Source organism: Dipodomys merriami, unplaced genomic scaffold (genome assembly GCF_024711535.1).
Source record: "Dipodomys merriami isolate MVZ:Mamm:240054 unplaced genomic scaffold, mDipMer1.0.p SCAF_11, whole genome shotgun sequence".
Classification (NCBI taxonomy): domain Eukaryota; kingdom Metazoa; phylum Chordata; class Mammalia; order Rodentia; family Heteromyidae; genus Dipodomys; species Dipodomys merriami.
Window position 1 is genome coordinate 19,830,274 of NW_027202382.1, and position 27,390 is coordinate 19,857,663.

General features: G+C 44.2%; 2 protein-coding genes across 2 annotated transcripts; one reads left to right on the plus strand and one right to left on the minus strand.

Annotated features, from left to right (window-relative positions):
* Window positions 1-607: 607 nt before the first annotated feature.
* Window positions 608-1,426, minus strand: LOC138817183 (uncharacterized). Its single transcript, XM_070007582.1, has one exon. It carries the CDS (start codon window positions 1,424-1,426, stop codon window positions 608-610), a length of 819 nt encoding a protein of 272 aa, XP_069863683.1.
* Window positions 1,013-26,887, plus strand: Msantd3 (Myb/SANT DNA binding domain containing 3). Its single transcript, XM_070010801.1, has 3 exons — window positions 1,013-1,091; window positions 14,790-15,240; window positions 25,733-26,887. Exons 2-3 carry the CDS (start codon window positions 14,823-14,825, stop codon window positions 26,140-26,142), a joined length of 828 nt encoding a protein of 275 aa, XP_069866902.1. The 5' UTR covers window positions 1,013-1,091; window positions 14,790-14,822; the 3' UTR covers window positions 26,143-26,887.
* Window positions 26,888-27,390: the final 503 nt, after the last annotated feature.

Here is a 27,390-nt window from a genome sequence, read left to right on the forward strand (position 1 = left end):
GGGCCTGGGAGAAGCAGGACCGCGGAGTAGTGCCTGCCTGATTGGTGCATGGGTTTGTCGTTCAGGACGAGGACATGTTTCAGAACCAGACTAAGAGTTGTGAACACGATCGACGTGGTGAACGCCATCGACGTGTTTCTTCTGGAAGCAGTTGATTTTACGCTACGGGAACTTCACCAGGCTCAAAATGAAAAGAGTTCCTCTCCGATCTCGGGATCTTTCTAATGGATGAGGGCAAAGAGGGCAAAACCCTCCCTGGAGAAGGGGACCAGTGCCCCGCCTGGCCCCCCAGTCGTTCGGTCCCGTTGTGCTTGGGGGTTCACGTGGGACGGCCCCCCGTGCCGGGTCCGCAGCTCGGTGGGCGCCGTGCGGGCCCCGCTGGAGCTCACAAACCCGGGCACCGATCCTGCCCATTAGGAAGACAGAAAGTTAGGCATGAACACGGCCTGGCCGCGGGGTGAGGGGTGGGGGGTTGAGAGCTGCTGTCCCCATCTTCACTGAGTCTCCCCCCCCCAAAAAAAAAGGGCCCATGGCGGGTCAGGAGGGTCGGGACGAACTAACCGAAGTCCATGACCGTGGGAGGAAAAATGCCTTCTTTTGTTGTCGTTCATGGAAACGCAGCCGTCTGGCCGGGCCCTGGGGAGCTCCCGGGCAAAGGTGGGGAAAAGGGAGCCACGCCGGCCCCAGGATGCCAGCGGGTGTCTGGGGTGGGAGCGGGGAGGGGGGGAGTGGGGAAGAGCCCGCACGGGACTCCGCGCGGACCCCCGCGCCCCGCCCCAGCGCCCCGGGGAGCCCGGCGGCCGCGGCTGGGCCCGGGGAGGTGGGGACTGAGCGGGGCCGCGCTCTCGCCCTCCCCGGCGCCGACCGAAACCCAGCGGCAGACCGCGGCGGCCCGCGAGGGGGGCGGCGGCGCGGGGCTTTGTGGCCGCGGCGCGCGCGGCGGGGCCTGGCCGTCCGGGGACGCGCCGCCGCCGTCCGGCGCTCGGAGCCCGCGGCCCTCCCGGCCCGCCCAGCCCGCCAGAGCCGCCCAGGCCGCCGCGCCCGCTGCTCCCCGGGTCCCGCGGCCGCGCGCGCCGCCGCCGCCGCCGCAGGTAGGAGGGGGCCGGGCGCTCGCAGGGCCGGGGGAGGGGACGGAGGTGGGGAGGGGAGGGCCGGGGGAGGGGGCGGAGGGGGGCGGGGGCGGCCTGGCGGGCTTCCGGGCCCGGCCGCCGCGACCCCAGCTCTGCAGGCCTGGCGCGGGACGCGGTGAGTGGGGCCGACCTGCTGCGTACAAAGCCCCGGGGCGCGGGGCCGGGGAGGTTCCAGATGCGCCTAGGCTGGGGGGTGGGGTGGGGGGCTGAGGAAGGGGGTGGCTGGGACCCCTCGGGTCGGGGGGTTGCAGTGCGTGTGGGGAAGTCGCTTGAGAAGAATCCAGGTAGTCTTCCATTCTTGGGTTTTCCCCCCCTCCATGCCATGCGCTGTGCTTAGCGCTTTTGCTTACTTGTCTCCATTAAGACACCCCCCACCCACCCCCGCGCCGGGCAGGGTCCGGGGGTGTAATGGGAGGGGTCCTCCCCTTGGAGGATCGTGGGGTGAAAGCATCTCAGCTCCGCATCGCTGACCTTGGGGAACGCTCCTCCACTTCGGGCCTGTGGGCCCCTGTTTCTGTAATGGGGAGGGGGGCCTGGGGTGTGATGTGAACATCTACCCCCTGGAACTACTGCAAATAAGATGAAGTGTCTGTGTGACCTGGCTGCATTTTCAGCACTTCTTTTCTTTCTTTCTCTTTTAAATGTACCAGGCCTGAGTTCCTAAACAGTTGGCATGAATTAGTATTAATTATCATACTGGCACTATGAGGGAACAACTGTACATTGTATGGCAAATAGTGTGTATTTAGGAGTGGGAAACAGTGAAAGAATTTGGTTTCCCTATACCAAGATTCTGGAGAATGAAGGTTTCCTCGGGGTGGTAATGTTTAAGAGTACACAGCTCTTGCAGTACTTAGGAGAACGGTCATGAGAATACTGATATATATATATATTTTTTTCATACCTTTAAAACTGGAAGTTGAATAATATAGGGTTGTTTCTACATTTCAGTATGTCAGCTTAGGCCTTCGAGGTGTTATTCGGAAAATTGTCGAATGTGAATTCAAAAACCATAGTTCCTGAGTTAGATTTGAGGATGGCTGTAAGAGTTTGGGACTGGAGAGAAAGGGCTCAGAGAGCTGGAAGATCCAAGATATTGAAGGAGGTGTATGTGTGTGTTGGGGGGGGGGTCTTCTAGTCCCCTCCCCCGGGCAGCCTCCTTCTCTTAGAGAGCAAGGCAGGAGGGAGGGGTGCCGGAAGTGAGATCATTGGTTGTCCCTTCTTACTCCCTGGCCAGGACAAAAGTGCTCAGATGGAATGCAGGCCCCCGGAACTAGGCCTCCTGAAGTGTCATTGTCCCTTCTCAGGATGCTTGCAATTCTTGCATTGTGTTTCAGGAGTGGCAGGGGTCGCTCACCACCCCCCCAGAAGTTGATAAGACACCTAAAAGGTTTAGTTGTTGTGTGGGGGAGGTTGTTTATTTGGTTGGAGAAGCAATAGGATTCAGTAGAGTGTGTTGAGGGGTGCAGTGTTTCCGTTTGGAATGAGGAGAATTGAAAAGCTCTGAAGAAGGAAGAGGAAAGCAGTGAAGGCCCAGGAGGTCAGGCCACAGGCGGACAGAGGAGCTGACCACTTCAGCACACAGTCTGCCTGAGTACCTTGCAGACCTTACTTTTGAGGGCAGGCACTCTGACCTCTCCCAATATCTTACTCAAGTATAATGGAGGGCCCAGGGACTCAAGCTGGCCCCAATTGTGAGCATGATGTTTGGTTTTGCATCCAGCCCAGGAGAGAATATTTGAGTACATCAGAGAAGATGCAGTGGAAAGAGTGATTGCTATGGAGAGAAAATAGACATAGTTTCTTAACTTTGTGATTTTCCTTTTTTTCTCCCCAAATGCATAACAAGGAGCTCAATAATTGTTCTTTTTTTCCTATCTGTGGGAACATTCATTCAACAAATATCTGCTGGGCATGGGTTGTGTGCTGAGTCACATCTACATATTAGGATGCAGCGATGAGTCAGAAATTATGTATTCCCTTAAGAGATTCCCAGACCAGAGAAGGGAAGATGGCCACAACGAGAAACTTGCAAATAAATAAATAAATGATATATAAATAAAATAATGGGTGGGAGTGGTACCAAGCCTGCATCTAGGATTGGCAATGGGCTCAGAGAAGAACGACCAGTACACCTCAATGGGACAAGTATGAAGCCTGTGATAAAGCTTCTAAATGCTTCCTTACCTCCTCCTAGCCTTCATCTTTTTATTCTGGCTTGTCTGCCTCAATATTCTCTCTTCAAAAAAAAATATCTAGGTGTATCATGTGTAAGTTTTAAGCTGCTTCCAACTCATTCTAGAAGAAAGCTGTTAGAAATAAACAACAGCCTCACTGAGGAAGGCTTCAGAAAATTACTCAGGATCTGGGTCTTACAAGATGGAAACAGACCCCGGATGGACCCTGGGGTCCATCCCACAGTGGGGGAGCCCTGGGCACCCAGAAACATCAGGACACACCAGATGCAAAGGCAAGATGAATTTGGTGTGGTTAGGTACGCGTGGGGGAGATGGAGCAGTTCTATAATCAGGATTAGATCAGTGTGCTGTGTGAGGAGGTTGGGCTTGTCAATCACTTATGTGTGGGATAGATGTTAAGGGATACAGCAGGGCTGTGGCATGATTTCTGTGTTTTAGGAATATGTCTCCTGTGGTTGTATGGAAGATAGGCTGGAAGTTTGTGAGCCAATTTTAGAGATTCAGGACTGACCTCACACGTGGGCAGTGAAAATGGGAGAGAAGGCAGTAGACATGGAAGAAAAATGTAGGCTAGGTCTGTTAACTAGTTGCTCATGTTGAGGAGTACACAGGTTTCTGTTTTGAAAAGCTACAGTGATGTGGCTGATATCAGACATTAGGAGATTTGGTAAGGGAATAATTAGGGGTTTTAATTAAGCTTTGGAGACTTGGAGATTTCTGAGATGCCCAGAGGGAAAAGCCAGTCAGGTGGTTGGTAGATAACCATAACATTAAACAGTGTGTTTGATGCTGAGGAGAGAAGATGGGACTAGGGAGAGAGGTTCTCCTGACACCTCTATTTTGTTTTAAATGAACATCTAAGCATTTAACTGTGGGCAAAAGTTACACACAAAGGGGAGCTCCAAGTCTCAAGGATAGATCTCAGTACTGAGAATCTTCTTTTTTTTGGGGGTCCTGTTGTGGGGCCTGAACTCTAGGCCTGGGCGCTGTCCCTCAGCTCTTCAGCTCAAGGCTAGTGCTCTACCACTTGAGCCACAGCACCACTTCCGGGTTTTTTCTTTTTGCTTATGTGGTGCTGAGGAATCGAACCCAGGGCCTCAGGCATGCAAGGCAAGCGCTCTACCACTGAGCCACCTTCCCAGCCCCAGTACTGAGAATCTTATAGTGATGCAGTAAGAAGTAATTTCTCCCCAACCCTGGCCTAGAAAAGAGCTTGTGGTCAGAACAGAAGGCAGCGGGGTGTAGGAGCATGTTCTAAGGAAGATGGGAAGCAGGCTGGAATGAGAACACCCACAGAAGGGACCTTCTGCATTTCGGACTTGTTTTCTATGATGCTTTAATGATTCTAAAGGCATTTCAGGGAAGCCTGGGCAGGGAATGGTTTAGAAGGGAGCTGTGAAGGGGGAAGTGAAGAAAGGAATCAGGACCTTTAAGAACCATCATCTTGTTTAAAAGGGGACTAGAGGGTGGGAGGACAGAAGAGGTCAAGAAGGGGGAAGGCTTCTGCCCGAAGCACACGGCTGTTTCTGCTCACAGACACAGATGGTAAAAATCAACACTTTGAAATTACTTGGTCCCTTGGAATTGGTAGGGAAGGGGAAGGAACACAATAGGGAAAGCAAGTTTAGCACTAATTTTAAGACTGCAGAGCCATCTGAGAGCAAAAAATGAAGGTGGAGCCACAGAAAGGGAATGACCACTCCCGGTAGCTAGGTCTGAGTGTGTGAGAACAAAATGAAATCATGAAGGCATCATAGCTGTTGCAAAGATCTTGGAAACAAGGCATCTCAGTCAGGCATGTAATCTTAGTACTTGGGAAGCTGAGGCAGGAGGGTCAGGAGTTTAAGGCTAACCTGAAAGAAGGAAAAAAGGAAGGAATCTCAACTTCCTGTTGGACCATAATTTACAAGAAGTCTGAAAATGATATTTCTGATAAAGTGTGTGTCCCCCCGCCCCCCACCTCTGCCCTTCTCTCTCCTGGGACTTGAATTCTAGATTGGGTCACTGTTCCTGGGCTTTTATGCTCAAGGCTAGTAGTGCTCTACTACTTGGGTGAGTTCCACTTTGTGGTTTTTGGTGGTTAATTAAGGATAAGATTCTCATAGACTGCCCTGACTTGGGTAGTTTCGAACCTCAATCCTTGAATCATCTGATCTCATATCTCAGCCTCCTGAGTAGCTAGGATTACAGGTGTGAGCCATCAGCACCCCGCTATAAATTCTTTCAAAAAAAAAAGAAGACATTTTAGATGGTAGTGCATTTAGTTATAAGGTGTTCAAATTGCAAATGACAAGCATGTGCCCGTGGTTCATGGTTCATGCCTGTAATCCTAGCTACTGAGGTGGCTGAGATCTGAGGATTGCTGTTCAAAACCAGCTAGGTCTGGACAGTTTCAGGCTCAAGTGGTTGGTAGAGGGTGAGCAAAAGAAATCCTGGGATAGTGCCCAGGTCCTGAGATGAAGCCCCCTGGACTGACACATACACACACACAAAGCATGTGGGTTTCACCATGTATTTCACAAGTAATTATGAGGTGCCTACTGTATACAGCTGTCCTCAAGGAGCTCTGGAACACAGATAGTATTACCTGCCTTTGCCACTTTTTGTTTTGTTTTGTTTTCAGCATTGCTTAACCTACAAAGTTAAACCTGACTATGGGCCTTGTGGTACAGTGCTGGTCTTAAGCAAAGGAGCTCAGGGACAGCACCTGGGCTCTGAGTTCAAGCCCCACAACTGACCAAAAAACACCAAACAAACCTAGAAGTGGAGTGAGGCTCAAGTAGTAAAGCACTAACTGTGAACTGTAAAATAAGAGTTCAAGCCCTAACTGGGACCATTTGATTCCATTGGAGTCTTCTCTTTGTTCAGCCATTAGACACTTGCTTCAGATGTAATAAGAAAATGTGTGTCTTTGGGGGAGTGAATGGTGGAAGTTAAATTGCAGGAAAAAACCACTAACAGTACTACTAATATGGACTGCCAGCACTAGAAGGAATTTTAAAGAGCACCCACTTTAGCTGGGATTTATAGATGAGGAATTGTCAGAGAGGAAAGAGGACTTGCTTAATGTCAGAAAATGGGTGACAGAGTTAAGAGCAGTTTTCAGATGCTATGTTAGCCTTTTATTAGTATACCCTAGATAATCAGCCTATAGAGAGAAAAGGGTTGTCAGGCTCACAGTTTCAGAGTTTTCAGTTGATGAGCACTCTGGTCCTATTGCTTTGGGCCTATGGCAAGGAAGCATATCATGGCAGGAGCCTGTGGCAGAGCCCATGGTCAGGAAAGTGAAAGAAGAGAAGAGGAAAGGGCTAGAGTCTCCCTTTCCTCTCCAAGTTCATGCCCCTAGTTCCACCTTCTCCCACTAATACCACACTGGGGACCAAACCCCTTATTCATGAGGTACATTCAAGGTCCAAGCCTTATCAGATGAAATGTTGGGAAAGTCTTGATGGTACCTTGGAAAAAAGGGAGTCTTGATGAGAGTTTTCCAGAAAGGAAGATAGGGGTTCTTGAAAACAAACCACCAGTCTTCCACTTGCAACTCTTCTATTACAAGGCCTTTTGAGAAACCTCTGTTTTTCTCTGATCTCTAGTTTAAACAAAGACTGAGGTCTTTGTTTAAAGTTTAATATGTTGGAATTCAGACTGCGTCAAAGGTAAATTATTTTTGAGATATGAGTCAGGAGACAGAGGAGGTGACAACATAGGTTACAATTTTTGTCTTTTGGCAGGCCTCCGTGAGGGGAGTGTGTGCCACATTTCCCTTAGATCCTCTGCTGTATCTGTATACCTCAAGGCTGAGTCTCCTAATTTGTGATACTACTGTCATCTAATGCTAATCCTATCCTAGCAGGAATTACGGTTCCTGTCCTAGGAGTTCCTATTTTGGGGCAGTTTCCCAGGCCATGTCTCAGTCACTGTTCAGCACACTTCCTTGGCTCCAGGCTGATTGTCCTACAGTAGCAAGCACCAGTGTTACAGCTTTGTGGAATTGTGAACTTTCCGCCTTCGGGAACACCTTTTCTCTGACACTTGCCTAGGGTAGGTTCTCTGCCAGCCCTCATGCATCTTGTTACTTTTGTTTTCTACTCCCTTACCCAAGTGTGTACATGCATGAACATCCTCATTTCTTCCTTTGAAACTGTCCTTGATATGTACTTCTGCCTTTCGATGAACATTGTCTCCCTCAGAGTGCAGGCTGTTTTTCTTGCCCATTGTATACCTGCACCATCTTCTTCAGCTGTCTGTTCATGCCGTATACATTCTTAAAGATCCTGCACGTATGTCCTCTTGTTGACAAAGAAGACAGATCTACCTTTTCCTTCCCCTGAATGCCTAACGTACGTGGTCCTCTGTCGTGGTGTCCATTCCAGCGGTTGCCGATTGATTCCTATGGTGACTCTTTCTAGGCTATCAGGCTTGTCTTTGTATACCCCCATACCGTGTAGAGCTTGCTCAGACTTGGGAAGGAGTACATTCCATACCTGTTGAGTTGTCTGAATGTGAAGTAAAAACCCAGTAAGTATATATTTGGATCTACATTGTATATAGTCTATGATTCTACTTTTGGAAGCAGTTTGATATTGGTAAGATGTCAAGGAAGAACTGCAGTTCATTGAAGCCCTGGTCTGCTTGTTTTTTTACTCACATTGTAGGACTGTTATGCCAGAGAAAAGAGAGATTGGGGGCATTTACTGATTTGCCCAAAATATACAGCTGTAAGTGAGTATTGACATCAGGATGCCAGTCTAGTTTTTCTTCATCCAGAAAACTTTGAGCCCCAGTTCATTACTGTCCTGACCTCTGTCCAAGATTACAGTGCTTTCATTATGATGCTGCTTCTTAGCATTAACTTCAAAGGCACTAAGTACAAAGTCTTTGTCCAGTTTCTCTAGCCTTTGCTGAAACTTTTACCACTTAGTTCCACCCTTAGCAGACTTAAACATTATTAATTGGTAGATTAGTCTTCTCCAGCTGCCATAGCACCATATCATGGATTGAGTAGCTAAAACAACAGGAATTTGTGTCTCCTAGTTTTCAAAGTCTGAGAAGTCCAAGATCAAAGTGGTGTAACAAGGTAAGTTTCTTTCTTAGGCCTCTGACCTGGTTTGTGGGTGGTTGCCAGCTTAGTGAGTATTCGCATGGTTTCTTCAGAAGGTAAGAGGAAGGCAGAGAGTGAATTTTATGATGTCTTTTCTTCCACAACTCCCAGCAATAATTCTGTTGGGCCAAGGCCTCATACTTGTATAAGACTTCATTTGGCCTTAATTCCTCAAATATCCAGTCCCCAAATATAACCACATAGAGCTCAGGGCTTCAATTTTTTTGCTTCAGTATTTGAATTTTATGAGCACACAAATAGCCCAGGGATATTTTGCTTTAAGGTGTATATTAAATATACCCATTACACTTTTCTGGTAGTTTAGTTAATGTTAGTGCTCTTGGGGAATTATCCTAATCATTTTCTCTTTTTTAAAATGATATTAGAATTGTGCTTTTATTTAGATCTGTCTGTGGGTCTTTGCCACATACAAGGGGAACTTTTATTGCTTTTGACTTTTGCTATTTTTTTTTGATTATTTGTACTTTAATGCAGCTGTTAGTGTACTGTTCTGTTGTGTATGATACTCTGCGCATGGTAGGCAGTTTTACACCTGCATAAAGATATATACATTTATTAAATGTTTATTGAGGGCCACTTTTATGAGGTTACTGGGCTGCTTGTTGGACCACAACCATGATTGGAATACGCAGTATGTTTTCTATTAGAATAGAAGGCACAAAAGGGGATCACTACTTTAGCAGAGTAGAAGGTAGGGAAGGCCAGTCCATTTGTAATAAAAGCTGATGCATCTTGTTGTCATCTGTAACCAATTAAGGACATTTTTTAGCTTTAGGCTAGAATATGCTTTCTAGCCTCAGAGTTTCCAGTGAGACACTTTCCTAGGGACATGTCTGTGGAAGTATTTATGTACTAAGGACTGTAAGGTGCTCTTGCAAAATTCCAGCATCTTCCTGGAGTGTAGACCACTTTCAAGCACTGTATCACTGGGCACTGATGGCTTATGATAGTATTACAGATCCTAGCTACTCAGGAATCTAAGATTGGAGGATTGCAGCTCAAAGCCAGTCTGGGTAGGAAACTTGGTGAGACTTTTCTCTTCAATTACCATAAAAAGCTAGAAGTGAAACTAGCTCAAGTAAGAGTGCTAGCCTTTAGCAAAAGTGCTCAGGGACAGTGGCCAGGACTTAAGTTCAAACCCCAGGACTGGAAGGAAAAAAAAATAGCTCTATATGCTCTCTACAGTTACTTTCCAGTCATACCATGCTTTTTGTTTTTTTTTCCAGATCCACATCAGCAATTTGTTTTAGAACTCTGATGATAATAAATGCGATATCTGAGGGAGGTGGGGGAGGACAGGGTCTTTGGTTGAGAGAGACGGGCGGTGATGGAAGCAAGGAGAATGGACAGAGGGGAAGGAAAGAAGGGACAGAGTCAACCAGTACTGGTGGGCAGGGACAGCTCCCTTAATTGGTTCTACCCTTGGACCTTTACCAACTGACATCTGGATTGCGGATTGCTTAGTAGAGGCTATCACTCCATCTAAATAAAAGAACAAGCCGAGTAGAAGAGCAAGGGCTTGGCAGTCAGAACTGGGTTTGAAACCTGGGGTCTTTGCCACTAATTATCTGTATTACCAAGGTAAATTCCTAAGCCTCAGTTTTCTTGTCCAGGAAATGGGAATAATTCGTTAGTAGAAATAAACTACTTAGCTGAGAATCCATAAGAAGTCTTTGGAGTATATTGTTTTATACTAGAATCCCTTTACAGCTCTGCAGAACCCAACCACATGGCCCAGGGAGGCCTGCTGTTCTACAAAATTAAGCAAAGTAAATTGGTAAGTCTGGATTTACTTAACTAGTGATTAAATAACAGTTTGGTTAATAGGCTATTAATGGTCCCCAGGTGTTGGTAATTCCAAGTATTTGCTTTTGAAAGCAGTTGTATAATTTCTTCTGGCACTTAAAAATTTCCTTAACAGAAATATCTTGAGTGTTACAAACAGTGCTCTTAAGGGCTATTTTTGGGAAGATTAAATAATATAGTGCACATAAAGCATCTGGTATAGTGCCTAACCCACGAGAAGTGCGGTTATCTGCTTTTGTCATTGCTCAACTGGCCACTTTTAGGGAAAAATTCTTTAGACTCCCCTGAAGTCCACCACCACCTAGCAGCATGTGGCAGTACCATGCATATGAAGAAGTATTAAATTGTGTGGCATGAATTTTGTGTTATTTCACTTCCAAGAATCCTATGTCAGAGTGTGGTTTATTTGCCTGAGATCTAGAATTCATATGTTGTTAAATGATGAAATGACTTTTTTTTTATCTCTACAGTTGCTGAAGAATTTTTTTTAGTGTATTAACAGCAAGAGTAAATGAAGAAGGGAAGTAGGCATGTTAGTAGCAATGTAACATAGTAGCAGCTGTTAGTAGGAATGTAAATTGGTACAGCATTTTACAAGGATAAGGTGCTGATGTCTCAGAACTCTGGAATGTTTCATCTTTTGTGGCAGCTATCCATTTTCTAGGAATATCTTTTGAAGAAATAAGATAGAAAAAGATTTAGAGCCAGGTGCTGGTGGTTTATGCCTGTAATCCTAGCTACTCAGGAGGCTGAGATCTGAGGAAAGTAGTTCAAAGGCAGCCCAGGCAGAAAAGTCTATGGGACTCAACTCCAAAACCTACTCAGAAAAAGCTGAAAGTGGCACTGTGGTTCAAATGGTAGAGCACTAGCCTTAAGTACGAGAAGCTCAGTGTGTGTGTGTAAAAGTATATATACATAGAATATGTGTAAAATAGCATTACATGTAATGCTATTTATAAACAAAAGTAGGATCAACCCCTTTTTGTTTGTGAATGAGAACTGTCCTTAAATCAGTGTTGTTTGTTGTTTAACTTTTATTTTTTGTTTTCCTTTTTCTTTTGGTGCTACTGTAATCATAGAGTTTGAACGCAAGGCTTGATTGCTATCCCTAAGCTGTTTTTTGCTCAAGGCTAGTGCTCTACCACTTGAGCCACAGCTCCACTTCCAGCTTTTTTGGTGTGTGTGTAGTTAATTGGATATAAGAGTCTTACAGACTTTGTTGTTTAGATTTTAGCTTCTAGAGCAGTTAGGATTACAGGTGTGAGCCACTGGTACCCAGCTAGGATCAGTGATTCTTTTTTTTTTTTGGTCAGTCGTACGGCTTGAACTCTGGGCCTGGGCACTGTCCCTCAGCTCTTCAGCTCAAGGCGAGCGCTCTACCACAGCACCATTTCTGGCCTTTTCTGCTTATGTAGTGCTAAGGAATTGAACCCAGGGCCTCATGCATGCAAGGCAAGCACTCTACCACTGAGACACCTTCCCAGCCCCATAGATCAGTGATTCTTTTTTTTTAATTTTAATTTTTTAAAATTTTTTTATTGTAAAGATACTATACAGAGGGTTACAGTTACATGAGTGAGGTAATGAGTACACTTCCTCTTGAACATTGTTATCCCCTCCATTGTTTTCCCCCTACCATCCCCTCCCTCCCTCCCTTCCCCAAGGTTTTTTGTTTTTTTTTTTTTTTTTGATTGTGATTAAGTGATTACTTAATTTCCGGAAATTCACAGTATTGTGGAATAATGATGCTCATTTAAAGTCACAAGTTCATTCTAACTTTCCTGGAGCAAATTGTCTATCACAGTCTGTAATATATAACGGTGCTCACATGTTATATACCATATATGTGATCAGCAGCATGGGGATATTTGGTAGTGGTTCAACCAGATGAGTGGGAGTTCTTTGTTTCTTAAGTCCTGTTAGTTTTGTCATATCACCTAACATTTTGGATTTATCATCCACTTATCAGGGAGACCATGTACTGTTTGTCTCTTCGTTCTTGGCTTACCTCGCTCAACATGATTCCTTCTAGCTCCATCCATTTCCCTGCAAATGCCATTATTTTGTCATTTCTAATGGCTGCATAATATTCCATTGTGTATAGATACCACAATTTTTGGATCCATTCATCTGTGGTGGGGCATCTAGGTTGTTTCCATATCCTAGCTATTGCGAACAGTGCTGCAATAAACATGGAGGTGCATGTGTCCTTGTATATTGGTTCCTGTTGTTCAGGGTAGATGCCTAGAAGTGGTATGACTGGGTCGTAAGGGAGGTCAATCTTTAGCTTTCTAAGGACCCTCCAGACTGCTTTCCAAAGTGGTTGTATGAGTGTACATTCCCACCAGCAGTGTAATAGCGTTCCTCGTTCTCCACATCCCCTCCAGCATTTGTCGTTGGCTGATTTGTGGATGTGGGACATTCTGACTGGGGTAAGGTGGTATCTCAGGGTTGTCTTTATTTGCATTTCCTTCACCACCAGGGATGATGAACATTAGATCAGTGATTCTTAAAGAGTGGGGGGCATGGGGAAAGTGGGCATAATGGTAGCTCATCTGGCCAAGGAGTTGGGAGTGGGGGAATTAGGTAAGAATCTGTTCAGGGTGCTATGTAGTTGAAGAGCATTCCACGCACCCACTGATTTCATTATAAAACTTACAGTAAAATGGACTGGAGATCATTCAGAAGAGAGATTATACAGAACAAGGGCTAACCGATTTAAGTTGGAGAACATTCCATTTTTTAGAAGGAATAGAAGTATTGATGAAAACAGAAAACTTATGTTGGGCATTTGGACAAGAAGGTGGCCTGATCGTATATCATATAGAGACCTTAGTGAAATGCGATCAGGGCTGGGAATGTGTCACAGTGGGAGAGTGCTTGCCTGGCATGCATGAAGCCCCGGGTTGAATTCCTCAGTACCACAGAAAAAGCTGGAAGGGGTGCTGTGGCTCAAGTGGTAGAGTGCTAGCTTTTAGCAAAAGAAGCTCAGAGACAGTGCCCAGGCTTTGAGTTCAAGCCCCAGAACTGGCAAAAAAAAAAAAAGAAATATGATCAAAGCACCAACGTGGAAAGCTAGGAATGCAGGGATACCTTGCCTGAAGATAATGCCTTCTTGTTAACCTGTGCTTAGGGTCTGAACTGCTTTTGATGCATGTTTAATAAATCTCTGTCTCCAGCACTCAGTGTTCCCCTTGTGAATATGAGTGGTGCCTGGTAGGAGGGATCCTGACCACAGTAGTACCTCATTCTAACCTTCATTCTGGGGATAAGGTAGTGTGTTGTGGGAGAGCCTAGTTAGATTTTGTCACTCTCATGTGAAACCTACACTCCTTGGCCTTGACTTTACTAAGCACCTGAGTGTGAAATGTGCTCACTCAGCACTGTAAGGATGACGAGGCAGACATAAAGAGTCATTATTGAATAGTTTGGAACCACGCAAAGCTCAAGAGCCTAAGGGACAGTTCTAGATGATCAATAGCAATACCAGATTTCTGGAATAAACAGAAGTTAGACTTTCTATGTTGTTATCTTTGTGATCTCGGGCAATCTACTTTATGTTTCGGGTTCTCCATTCCTTCAGTTGTGAATGAGGACAGTGGACAGAGTCTCTCCACAGGCTTCTTTATTTCTGAAATGATTGAAATTGTTTATATAAGGTTGTATACTCTTAAAAGTGGCCCTTAGATCTGGGGAATCAGAGTTCCACATCTCCTTGTAAAGATAAATCTGAGGTTGCTCCAGGAACATGACCTAAGGTCACACCTATAATGATGGAAATGTCAGATCTTTTGGAGTAATTTCCTCGTGATTCTGAAATCCTGGTACTATTTGCCTCATCTGTTCTGTTTGATTATACAGTGGCTTCTCTTGTCTTCATCTGTGACAAAAACTCGAGAGAGCTATTTGGTTCAAAATCTAGACGTAAAGGAATAGCCAGTTCCCTAACACTTAGCAGAAAAATAAATCAGGAAAATAGAGTTGCAGGTAGCTGTTATGTACCAGATATTCATAATATGATCAAGACTACTAGTAAAGTTGTGAATGTCAGAATTCAACATTATGGAAAAAATGTTGTTGTTGTTTTTCTTCTAACTCTTCCTCCCCCTCCTCTTCCTCTTCCTCTCCCTACTCATCTCCCCCCCCCCCCCCACCTACCCTTCCTCCACGTCCTCTTCTTCCTTCTCCTCTTGTGACACTCCTGGGGCTTGAACTCAGCACCTTGGTGCTGTCCTTTAGCTTTTTCTTTCAAGTCTGGTATTCTACCACCTGAGCCATACCTCTACTTCTTTTTGGTAGTTTATTGTAGATAAGAGTCTCATGGACTTTCCTCCCAAGCTAGCTTTGCTTCTTAAATCTTCCAAAATCAGCCTCCTAAGTAGTTAGGATTATAGGAGTGAACCACCAGGGGCACACAGCTGTACTCATCTTCTCTGAAACAAGGAACCTGCCCAGTTAAGGCTTATGCTTAAGTGATGTGTGACATTTTTCTTGCTAGAGTTGGTAATTCTTGTCTCAAACTTCCTTTTTCAGGATAGCTAACTACCCAGAGAAAGATAGTGGAAAATGCAAAACAACGAAATTATAAAGCCTGCCAAATACTTCTCGGAGTTGGAAAAGAGCATCTTGCTTGCTTTAGTAGAAAAGTACAAATATGTGCTGGAGTGTAAGAAAAGCGATGCCCGAACTATTGCCCTCAAACAACGTACCTGGCAGGCGCTTGCCCATGAATACAACTCCCAGCCAAGCGTTTCCCTGCGGGATTTCAAACAGCTAAAGAAGTGCTGGGAGAACATCAAGGCTAGGACCAAAAAAATTATGGCTCATGAAAGGAGAGAGAAAGTGAAGCGGAGTGTGAGCCCACTGCTCAGCAGCCACGTCCTGGGGAAGGAGAAGATCAGCACCATGCTGCCTGAGCAACTCTACTTCCTACAGAGCCCTCCTGAGGAGGAGCCGGAGTACCACCCTGACGCCCCAGCCCAAGGTACCTGCTCCTGGTGATGATTTGCATACATTTTAGTTTTTAAAAATCTTTCATTTGGAGGGAAAAAAAGAAACTTTAACATAAAACTTGACTTTGTTTCCCTTTTTATTTCCTCCCATCCTTCCTTCCCTGCCTGCTTCCCTCTCTCCCTCCTCCATCCTTCCTTCCTTCCTTCCTTCCTTCCTTTTTCTTCCCTTTTCTTCCTTTTATTTATTTTTGGTGCCCCATCCTGGGGCCTGAACTCAGGGCCTGGGCACTGTCCCTGAGCTTTTCTGCTCAAGGTTAGCACTCTACCACTTGAGCCATCGCTCCACTGTTGGCTTTCTTTGGTAGTTGGTTGTAATTGGAGATAAGAGTCTCCCAGACTTTCGTACCTGGGCTGCCTTCAAACCATGATCCTGATATCTCAATCTCCTTAGCTAGGATTGCAGGTATGAGCCTAGGAAACTTGACTTTGTAGAGACTATTACTGTTTGTAGGGATTATATTGAGACTGTATTAATTGGATGGTTATTAATGAGGTACTTCAGTTGCTTACCTCAACCTAATTTGAAATACATTAAAGAGAAGTTGATGAGGATTTATATTCATTCACTTGGTCTTTTCATTTTAAAATTCTTTTGAAGACTGCTTATGTGCAAAGCATAGTATTCAGTCACTCCAAGTCCACATTAAAAGAGTAAACTATTTCAAATTTAAAAACAAAAAGGTACAGTCTGGCATAGTGATTCATGCCAAGCTAATTAGGAGGCTGAGATCCATAGGATCAAGGTTCAAAGCCAGCCTAGGCAGATAAATCCATGAGATTCCTTCTCCAAAAATAACCACAAAAGGGCAGGCTGTTAGTGTGGCTCAGGTGGTAGGGCACCAAGTGGTAAGGCAAATAAGCTGGGCAAACTCAAGTTCCTGAGTTCAAACTCAGGAACGAATATAGCAGAACACTGATTGATTGCATGGCTCAAGCAGCTCTGAGTTCAAACCTTACCTAACCCAAATTAGCAAAAACACCTAGTTAGTATTCACCAAGATTAAAAGCCAGTATCTCTACTCATACCAGTAATTGTGATCTAAAGTTTGTTTTGTGGTATTGTAGTGATTTAGAGGAATTCTAGAGAAAATATTTATTTTATATGTCCATTGAAGGGAGCTAAATATGTTATACAATCCCATGGAAGAAGAAGACTACCATGGGATAGCTTGTTGTAGCTTCAAAAGATTGGCATTAAAGAGGTATTAAAATGTTTCCAGAGAAGGGAAAGGTAGAAATGCATAGCAATAAATTTCTAATAATTCCTACTTTTTTAGGATAGGAAGTGGCCAGTAAATGTTCATTGCAGTAGAGAAAGGACACCTTGAGTAGAGGAAGGTTGCTAGACAGCTTGCCTTCATGATTGCTTGTCCGTTGCTCTGAGGGCCCCGCAAGCACATGTCTAGGAAAATCTGGTTCTTATTTTTAGGATGGGAGATTTACTTATCCCCAGAGTAGACTGAGCTCTGAGGGATTGGCTTCTGTTAATTAAAAGTCACAAGAAACTGTCTGGAACCAAGAATGTTATCTCTGTAGAGTGAAAAAGATAATTACCAAGTGATCCAACTGTATGCTTTTGATTAGCACCTTTTTTAAAATTCCTGGAGAGCTCAATTAGTATCAAAAGTTTCCTTGCTGGTCATTTGACTGAAGTTAAGTCCAGGAACCCAGTTGAGTAGCCAATGTGGTTAGTGTCCTAAAACTTAGACATTAGTTCCTACTCTGGAAGCTTTTTATGTCTGGGTTTTAATTCTTGGGTTCCCAAGCCAGGTTAACTCCTGGCAGTAGCCTTGAGCCCCACTGCTGAATGACAGTGTTCTTGCTTTGGAGAGGCTTATAGCTTCAACCAAGTAATTCTGCTCCATCTTGCTAGCCTCTGAGCCATTCAGTCTCCAGGTGGCAGTATAGGAACTGGTGCAGAGGGAGGAAAGGACTGTCTGAGCAGAGCTGCTTTTCACATGGCTGTTCGCTGAAGGCAATGCCGGCATGAACTGCATGTAGCTCATTTTGCTCACTTGAATCCTGGGTTACCCTGTGTTGATTTCCAAGGGTTATTGTTAGGTGGCAATCTTATTTCCACATATTCAAAAGCTGAGGTAGGATCTAGAAAGTTCATCCCCCTCGTTTTTTTTTTTTATTTTGAAAGAAATGATGTAATTCACTTATAAACACAGTGCATAAATTTCAAGAAGGGAATAAATAGGGATTTTTGCTGACCTTCCTGTAGTGACATTTACTAAGGACTTACTTGCAAAAGGGATGTATTTTAAACTGGATGTCTGTGCATAGGTGACATGGGAGACCTCCCTTTTCGCTGGTGCTTTTTTTTTTTTTTTTTGGTCGGTTGTGGGCTTGAACTCTGGGCCTGGGTGCTGTCCCTTAGCTCTTCAGCTCAAGGCGAGTGCTCTACTGCTTAAGCCACAGCACCACTTTCAGTTTTCTAGTAGTTTACTGGAGATAAGAGTCTCATAGACTTTCCTGCCCGGGCTGGCTTTGAACTGTGATCCTCAGATCTCAGCCTCCTGAGTAGCTAGGATTACATGCGTGAGCTTGCTGGTGCTTATTAAGTACCACTGGATACTGCTGCTTGTGTTTTTCTGTCACACCTAGAGAGCGGGGAACTCTGGTACTTGCTCATTTGGGACTATATGCTCAGAGTAATCAGTTAATATTAGTAGTTAAGGTGTTGTAACACTCCCTACAATAAAAAAGCTTTGAGGGTGGAAGTAGATCTGTGACTGAAGTGGTAGAGTACTAGCCTTGAGCGCAAAAAGAATCTCAGGGCCCATGCCCTTAGTTCAAGCCCCAGAACCTGCAACAAAGAAAAACAAAGCTTTTAGGTTGTTTTACTCACTAAATATTTCCATTTACTTACTTACAAAAAGAAAACAGACAGAGATGCAGGCAGGGCATTTATGGCCCTCATTATCTTGTGTGTATTCAGACACATGGACTTTGTGTGTATATTTGTTTTACTTTTGTCTCTTTAATGTACGGCAGCCACAAGCCACATGAGGGTAATAAGCACTTGAAATGTGGGCAGACCAAATTAAGATGAACTAAAAATGTACATACCACATTTTGAAGATTTGATACCACAAACAAGAATGTAAAATATGCACCGGTGGCTCACGCCTGTAATCCTAGCTACTCAGGAGGCTGAGATCTGAGGATCACGGTTCAAAGCCAGCTCATGCAGGAAAGTCTATGAGACTCTTATCTCCAATAAACCACTAGAAAACTGGAAGTGGAGCTGTGGCTCAAGGGGTTGAGCGCTCGCCTTGAGTTGAAGAGATGAGGGACAGCGCCCAGGCCCAGAGTTCAAGCCCCACAACTGACAAAAAAAAAAAAAAGTAAAATATTTCATTTCTACTTTTTACATTGCTTACACACATTGCTTTCTCTCTCTCAGGGCCTCGGCTCTTAATCTCTGAGCTTTTTGCTCAAGAGTAATGCTCTACCACTTTGAGCCACAGTGCCATTTCTGGTTTTCTGGTAGTTAATTGGCAATAAAGAGTCTCACAGACTTTCCTGCCTGGGCTCACTTTAAACAGCTATTCTCAGATCTCAATCTCCTGATAAACTAGAATTGCAGGAGTGAGCCACTAGCACCCTGACCTTATTTTCTTTCTAATGTGGCTATGAGAACATCCAAAATCACTTAGGTAGCTTATAATCAATTTTCATTCAACACTATTGTTCTGACACCTTCCAAGGTGCCTGTTGAGAGAACTAGATCCCAAAGATTTGATGGGGTTTTATAAATGTTAAGCTGGGCCCATACCAGTGGCTCACACCTGTAATCTTAGCTACTCAGAAGGCTGAGATTTGAGGATTATGGTTTGAAGCCAGCTTGGTCAGGAAAGTCTCTAAGATTCTTGCCTCCAACAAAAACTACTAAGAAAAGCCAGAAGTGGAGCTGTGACTCAGGGACAGCACCCAAGCCCTGAGTTTAAACTCCAGGACTGGAATAAGAAAAAAAGTTAAGCTGGAACAAAGCCTAGTAGTATTTCACTAGAGGATTCCCTCCAACTACATTTTGGTGTGAGATGGTATCACTGTCATCTTTGTCACTATCTAGTGGACCTCCTAAACTTTGGCAGTGCCTTTCTCAAAATGTATAGTTGTGAGGTGTCTCATACCTGTAATCCTAGTTACTCAGGAAGCTATCTGAGGATTGTGGTTGGAAGCAAGCCCAGGCAAGGGCATTCATGAGACATTTATCTCCAGTTGAGCACCAAAAACAAACAAAAAACAAAAGAAAGAAAAGAAAAGGAAGGAAGGAAGGAAGGAAGGAAGGAAGGAAGGAAGGAAGGAAGGAAGGAAGACAGAAAGAAAGAAAGAAAGAAAGAAAGAAAGAAAGAAAGAAAGAAAAGGAAAGAAAAAGTTGAAAGTGGAGCTGTGTCTCAGGTGGTAGAATGCTAGCTTTGAGCAACAAAGCTCAAGGACAGTGCCTTGGCTCTGAGTTCAAACACCAGGACAGGCACCCCCCACCCCCCCACCCCCAAGGAAAAAAAAAAGTACAGTTGTATTTGAGCACAGGAGTCTTATTAAAGTTTAAGAAAAATACTTGGGAACATATTGAAAAGAAAATATAGTATTCACCCCACAAATATATTAAACCAGTTTACACCCTATACATTCTCTGACTGATTGACTTTGACATTTATTTTTCATCATTTTGGTGGAACTGGTGTGGAAATTAAACTAAGGGAGCTATCACAATTTGCCAAGGCGTAAGAGGAAGGGGAGAATGATAGGCCAAATGCATTTAAGGAAACTAGGCTTTTGAGGAACACTTAATGTCTCAGGATTTTTTTTTTAATCTTTCATATGATTATTTCTCTACTAGATTGAATCATGTAAATATTGCTTTTAAAATTCTAAAATTGCAAGGCATTGTTGGCTCACGCCTGTAATCCTAGCTACTCAGCTGGCTAAGATCTGTGGATTACAGTTTGAAGCCAGTTTGGGCAGAAAAAGCACCAGCATTTTGAACAGAAAAAACTAACAGACAACACCTAGGCCCTGAGTTCAAGCCCCATGACCTACACGCACACACTCACACATGCATACATACATACATATACAAAGCCATTATCATTATGTAATCCATTCTTATTCATTTGGGGTAGGAACTCCAGTCCAGAGAAATATGTCTCTAGTTATGGCCCATCTGCATCATTCTTTTTTGGTCTGTCATGGAGCTTGAACTCTGGGCCTGAGCACTGTCTCTGTGCTCTTCAGCTCAAGGTGAGCACTCTACCACTTGAGCCACACTACCACTTGCAGTTTTCTAGTGGTTAATTGGAGATAAGAGTCTCAGGGAGGGCTGGGAAGGTGGCTCAGGGAAGGCTGGGAAGGTGGCTCAGTGGTAGAGTGCTTGCCTTGCATGCATGAAGCCCTGTGTTCAATTCCTCAGCACTACATAAGCAGAAAAAGCTGGAAGTGGTGCTGAGGCTCAAGTGGTAGGGCGCTAGCCTTGAGCTGAAGAGCTGAGAGACAGTGCCCAGGCCCAGAGTTCAGGCCCCACGACTAGCAAAAAAAAAAGAGTCTTAGAGACTTTCCTGCTGGGGCTGGCTTTGAACCATGATCCTCAGATCTCAACCCCAAGTAGCTAGGATTTTTTTTTTTTTTTTGGTCGGTCGTGGGGCTTGAACTCTGGGCCTGGGCGCTGTCCCTCAGCTCTTCAGCTCAAGGCTAGCGCTCTACCACTTGAGCCACAGTACCACTTCCGGTTTTCTGTTGGTTTATTGGAGATAGGAGTCTCACGGTCTTTTCTGCCTGGGCTGGCTTTGAGCCGCAATCCTCAGATCTCAGCCTCCTGAGTAGCTAGGATTATAGGCGTGAGCCACCAGCGCCCGGCTAGTAGCTAGGATTATAGGTATGAGCCACCAGCACGCAGCTGTGATTCCCTTTTAATCCCCAGTTCCCACTTTCATCTCTTGTACCCAAACAGTCTAATGTGATCCAGTATTCTTACAGTGTGTGTTTTATATCCTTTTTTTTTTTTTTTTTTTTTTCCGGTCATGGGTCTTGAATTCTGGGCCTGCGCCCTGCGCAGTCCCTCAGCTCTTCAGCTCCAGGCTAGCACTCTACCACCTGAACCACAGCACCACTTCCAGTTTTCTGGTGGTTTATTGGAGATAGAGTCTCACAGACTTTCTTGCCTGGGCTGGCTTTGAACATTGATCCTCAGATCTCAGCCTCCTGAGTAGCTAGAATTACAAGTGTGAGCCACCGGCACCTGGCTTGTTTTTGTTTGTTTTTAACTTACACAGATTGTGCTGCAGATATCTCTTGTTTTGCTTTTTTCAGAGCCATAGTTTTAAGAGCTATCTACCATGGTATGTATCCACCACATTCTTATTTTTCCATTTGCCCTTTCTGAGAACGACTAGAGATTGGCCTGCACGCAGTTTCCTACCCATCCTTTTCCTGCTGATACTAAATTTACTCCAGTCATGCAAGAGAAAGAAGTCCCTCTGGGCTGTGTTCTCAGTCCCAAGAAAGTCTTCTATTCTTTTGTATAAAATTGAGTTGCTTTCTCCTTGGAGTGGCTTTGTTTTACTTGTGAGAGAGATTATGTGGTGTGTGTTTGCAGCAGGTTCCTAGTCCTATTCCAGCCAAGGGTATAACTGCCTATCTGAGCCCTAGCTTCTATTCATGGGGGATAGTATTTGTTTGAACATTAATTATGTACTCTACCAGCCTCCTAGTTTTAAGTCCTGTCTTCTGCCAGACTTTTTTTTTTGTCAGTCATGGGACCTGAACTCTGGGCCTGAGCGCTGGCCCTCAGCTCTTCAGCTCAAGGCTAGTGCTCTACCACTTGAGCCACAGCTCGACTTCCAGCTTTTTCTGCTTATGTGGTACTGAGGAATCGAACCCAGGGCCTCATGCATGCAAGGCAAGCACTCTACCACTGAGCCTTCCCAGCTTCATTGCCAGTCTTTTAAGAGGGTAGGGCGCTGGGCGCTCATGCCTTAATCCTAGATACTCAGGAGGCTGAGATCTGAGAATCAGGGTTCAAAGCTAGCCCGGCAGCAAAGTCTGTGAGACTCTTATCTCTTATAAACCATCAGAAAAAAAACAAACCTGGAAATGGTGCTGTGGCCTAAGTGGTAGAGCACTAGCCTTGAGCTGAAGAGCTGAGGGACAGTGCCCAGGCCCAGAGTTCAAACCCCATGACTGACCCAAAAAAAAAAACAAAAAAGAGGGCAGGATATTTTTTTCTTTAAAATGAGTATGTTAACACACATTTAAAAAGGAATAATTTTTAAAGTAATTATTTCTTTGTTCCCAGACATAGATACTATCTTAATGTTCTCAGGTTTGGAAAGAAATGTAGAGATCAAAAGTCTGAATATGCTGGGCGCCAGTGGCACATGCCTGTAATGTTAGCTACTCAGGAGGCTGAGATCTGAGGATTGCAGTCCAAAGCCAGCCCAGGCAGGAAATTCCGTGAGACTTTCCAATTAACCACCAGAAAACTGGAAGTGGCACTGTGGCTCAAGTGGTAGAGCACTCACCTTAAGCTGAAGAGCTGAGGAACAGCGTCCAGGTCCAGAGTTCAAGACCCATGACTGACAACAAAAAAAAGTCTGGGGGCTGGGGAGGTGGCTCAGTGGTAGAGCGCTTGCCCGAGGCCCTGTGTTTGATTCCCCAGCACCACATAAGCAAAAAGAAAAAAGCCGGAAGTGGCGCTGTGGCTCAGGTGGTAGAGCGCTAGCCTTGAGCTGAAGAGCTGAGGGACAGCGCCCAGGCCCAGAGTTCAGGCCGCATGACCGGACTCAAAAAAAAAAAAAAGTCTGAATATACACTGATATTTTTCGTAATAAACAGTTTTGTCGTGGATACAATGGGATCAGTTAAGCAGGTATGAGAGGCTAAGTTGGATTGGTTAAGCTTGGATTTTGGTATCCTAGTAACCTTGTTTGAAATCCTGGTTCTTTTAACTAGCCAAAGAGCCTTGGATATTGTATGTTTTCTATAATAACACCTCTTTAGACAGTTGTTATAAGGTCTAGACAGGGAAAGGTTGTAAAGTACTAGTACCTGGTTTGCTGCTCAGAAAAAAGATGGTTGCCATCATCATCATCATTAGCCTCATCATCATTGCCATGTCCCTAAAGCACTTTACCACTGAGCCACCTTCCCAGCCAAGCCTAGAATTTGAGATAAAAGCAAACTTTTAGAAGTTGGTAACGCAGCAGCCTTGTTAAGGGATGGACTTTAAAGACCCCGAGGAGTATCCAGAAGTGTACCCTAGAATGAAATCAAAGCACATTGAGAGTAGAGGTTAGAGGGATCAGAATGCATCTAATGTGTCCATGCTTCAGATAAAACATTTTCAGATGTAGGACTAGAAAGGAAACGAGTGAGGTAATGCTCTCGGTGGTAGATGCTCACATCCAAGGGCACATCTGTCCCCAGTAGAAACCCTTTCCCATTGCCTTTGTTCTCTGCCTTGCTCACCCATCAGAGAGCACTGTCCTCTCCATAATTGTGCCAGATGGACAGGGGTGGGAACCCCTGGAATCAGTTGATCCCACTCCCATTTCCTATCACCCAGCACTGTGCCAGGCTTTCTGCTGAATTCTTCATAAGAGTGAGTAACGGGCGGTCTTTGTCTCCAAAGAATTCAAAGACTTAAAGGGGGACGTATTTAAACCACCTGATTTTTAATAAGTGCTCTGCCAGAGGTGGGCCCAGGGGACAGTAAGAACATGAAGGACGAACATTGGATTGAGGCCTGTTAAGAGTTAGTAGGGAGTACTAGGGACACATTTTCATTGTCTCTAGATAATACAGAAGTTTTGTTCTTTTGGTATAAACCTTCTCTTCCAAAAGCAAAAAGAAAATTTAAACCTTTTCTTTGATCTTAATTAGGAACTAGTTATGGTTGTTACCTTACCCCTTGGAGTGAAGTGATCTAAACAGTAGCCATTTCCTTTTAGTAACAGAGTATTACAAATTAGGTTTCCCCTAGTAGTCATTAACATTCCCAGCATCCCATCTTCCAGAAAAATGGAGTGGACATAATAATGTAATCAACTTGGTTAATAAATTGATATTACTTTTCTCTGAGGAGAAGATTCTCATTATCTGAAATAGAAAGGGTCTCAAGAAAGCCTTGGAGTCACAGCTAGAAGACTCCACGGGTTAGTAGTTAGTGCTTTCCTTATTGAAATTCTCTAATTGACACTAATGTCATAGCCCTGTAAAAATGCCAATGCCAACATGACATGTAACAAAAGTGGAATCCTTTTGTATCTATATGTTTTTTACCCTTTGTAGTCAAGGATTTATCCAGTATTACTAGCCATCCCCATGTATTAAGAAAAGTAATTTGTACCCATGACTAAGAAATGCCCAAATAATACTAACATGTGTTGAGTGCTGTAATAGAGAACGAGCAATAAAACAAGCAGCAGTGGTCCTGAACATGTAGGAGTTAGTGGGAAGGTTGAAAATGGAGACTGAAGTGAGGGATGACAAATGACTAGTCCAACTTTAAGCTGAGGAGATCATGAGACATAGGATTACCAAAATATGTGCATCTTTTTAAAGAATGTGAGCAGTGTTTGGTAAGACTAAAGGGTATTTTGAAGACTAAAGTGAAAACGAAAAAAGAAGGTCAGACTGAGACTGTGAGACATGGGTCAGAGATGGAAACCTCCAGAGTAGGAAAATAGAATAAATGGGCCGGAGCAAGATTCCCAGACCTTTAAGAGGATCAGTCAGACAGGAAATCCTTAGGAGAAATTGATGGCTCAGAAGCCTGTGGAGGAAAGAAATTTCAAAGTTTGACAAAATGCCAGGGAGAGATGAAAGTAGGGGAATATTAACGGATGTCCTTGGGATCTGAACAATTGACCCCACCTGTGCTGGGAGTTACCCCCACATACAGGTGGCTGAAGAGTCATGGGAGAGAGTGAAGCCCAGGAATGCAGACTCACTTGCAAGAAGGACCACTTACGTCTATCAGGAGTAACACCTGTGAACAGCAGTCAGCACGACGCTTCTGGAGAGACTGGCCAGAAGTGTCCCCGTCTGAGTAAGGAACTAGCAAGGTGATCAGTCTGAGGACTTCATCTGGAGATCCATGGGTTGGCCTCATACTGTGGTCTCCTCCTCCAGAGTCTTAAAATTTGTACCAATTTCGCAAGGTCTCCGACTCTTCAAGCACATGAGTTCTCTGACCATAGTTCTCATAGTTTTCGATTGTAGAAATGGCATAATAAAATACTTAATCATGATTTCTTAAGGGACCATTGCTTTTGAGTTTGTGGGGTTTTTGTTGTTGTTGTTTAAGTAAGGGGTGGCCAGGGTACTGACTAATTAATACCGACATTATTTGAGATCCATCCTACAATGAGGGGCCCTATGGTTTGAAATAGGATTGACTTCTTTTCACTGCCTGTAAAATCCTTGAACATATTTTTTTCTGCTACTGTTTTTCAGAATCATTTGCTGTTTCAAATAGAGAACTGTGCGATGATGAGAAAGAGTTCATACATTTTCCAGTATGTGAGGGGACCTCTCAACCTGAACCCTCGTGTTCAGCTGTCAGAATAACAGCCAATAAAAACTACAGGAGCAAAGCCTCTCAGGAAGGTGCTTTAAAAAAGATGCATGAGGAAGAACACCATCAACAAATGTCCATCTTACAACTGCAGCTGATACAAATGAATGAGGTGCATGTGGCCAAAATCCAACAGATAGAGCGGGAGTGTGAGATGGCAGAGGAGGAGCACAGGATAAAAATGGAAGTTCTCAATAAAAAGAAGATGTATTGGGAAAGAAAGCTACAAACTTTTACCAAGGAATGGCCTGTTTCTTCATTTAACCGGCCCTTTCCCAATTCACCCTAAGACTTTTGGGAGTGACTCCCTTGTAATTAATCTGTGTTGGAAATGAAAGTCTGGAAGATGAACTTCCGGTCAGTAACTTGTAACGGAGCTACAACTAGGAAAATTTAGAGTGGTAGTAGTCACTTATTTAAGAATACATTCAGGTAGAACAGCCGCACCCTATGTACCCCTCAAAGGGTAAAGAAGCTGTTAGAGTCTTCTGAAAATTATCACTATGAGTGCTATAATTCTGAATGTAATGTTAAAATTCATGTAAGAACCACGTGTGAGTGTGTTGTAGGGTTTTTTGTTTTTGTTTTTTTAAATCAAATGCAAGTGTGACTATAAAGGAGTGTGGCTGATTTTGTTTTTCTTTCTAAGTAGTCATTTTCTATCCGAATTAATGCCCTCCCATTGAAAATGGCTGCCCTGGTGGCCACATGTCTCTGTAGGGGAGGAGCCATTGATTGCTCTCAAAACTCGCTGGAGGCCTTTGGGGAATCTCCGAGAGAGCTGTGACCCCTTGTTACGTCACTTCTTCAGGGCCATCCTCTAGAGTGTGGATTTTCTGGAAAGATATTTTCTAAAGTAGCTTATAAAACTGCCTATTTAAGGCCTTTTCCCCCAAAGAGGAATTCCAAGTAAGGTCTCCAACCATGGTAGTTTCGTTGGAACTAAGACTGTAATAACTTTGAGGGTTTAATGTTCATTTAGATTTCTACCTTCTGTTACATTTGTTTTATTAAAGAAAAGTCTTGTAATTTTATAGTCACACTGTGTATGTGTTTTTTAAAAGGTGCCACTTTCCCAACTGAGCTCCTGATTTTGCCGACCCTCAGTCCTTCTGCCTAATTCTTACTAGTGAGTTGATGATTGCCCTGGTTTTTCTTCTATAGCTGCATTAAGAAAGGCCCTTCCCTTATTGAGCTCATGGTGCTACCTAAGGGTGATGCATGTCACTGCCATTATACTGGGTCAGCACTGGGATCTTTAAGGATCCATTAGCAATATAGTTAGAAATAGAGATTGAGCTGTACTTCAGTGTCTCCTGTATCTGGGTGCCAGTGGCTCATGCCTGTAGTCCTAGCTGATCATAAGGCTAAGATCCGAAGCCAGACAGGACAGGAAAGTCTGAAATGTTTATCTCCAGTTAATTGCCAGAAAACCAGAAGTAGAGCTGTGGCTCAAAGTAGTAAAGCGCTAACCTTGAGCAAAAGAGCTCAGGGACATTGCACAGGCCCTGAGTTCAAACCTCACAACCAACCAAAA

What these genes read in the sequence shown, in the direction of transcription:
- LOC138817183 (XM_070007582.1), bottom strand. Translation starts at nt 1,426, where the DNA reads ATGGAAGACTACCTGGATTCTTCTCAAGCGACTTCCCCACACGCACTG.
- Msantd3 (XM_070010801.1), top strand. Translation starts at nt 14,823, where the DNA reads ATGCAAAACAACGAAATTATAAAGCCTGCCAAATACTTCTCGGAGTTG. An exon ending in CCCTGACGCCCCAGCCCAAG is followed by an intron (nt 15,241 to 25,732) that starts GTACCTGCTCCT and finishes ACTGTTTTTCAG; the next exon opens with AATCATTTGCTGTTTCAAAT.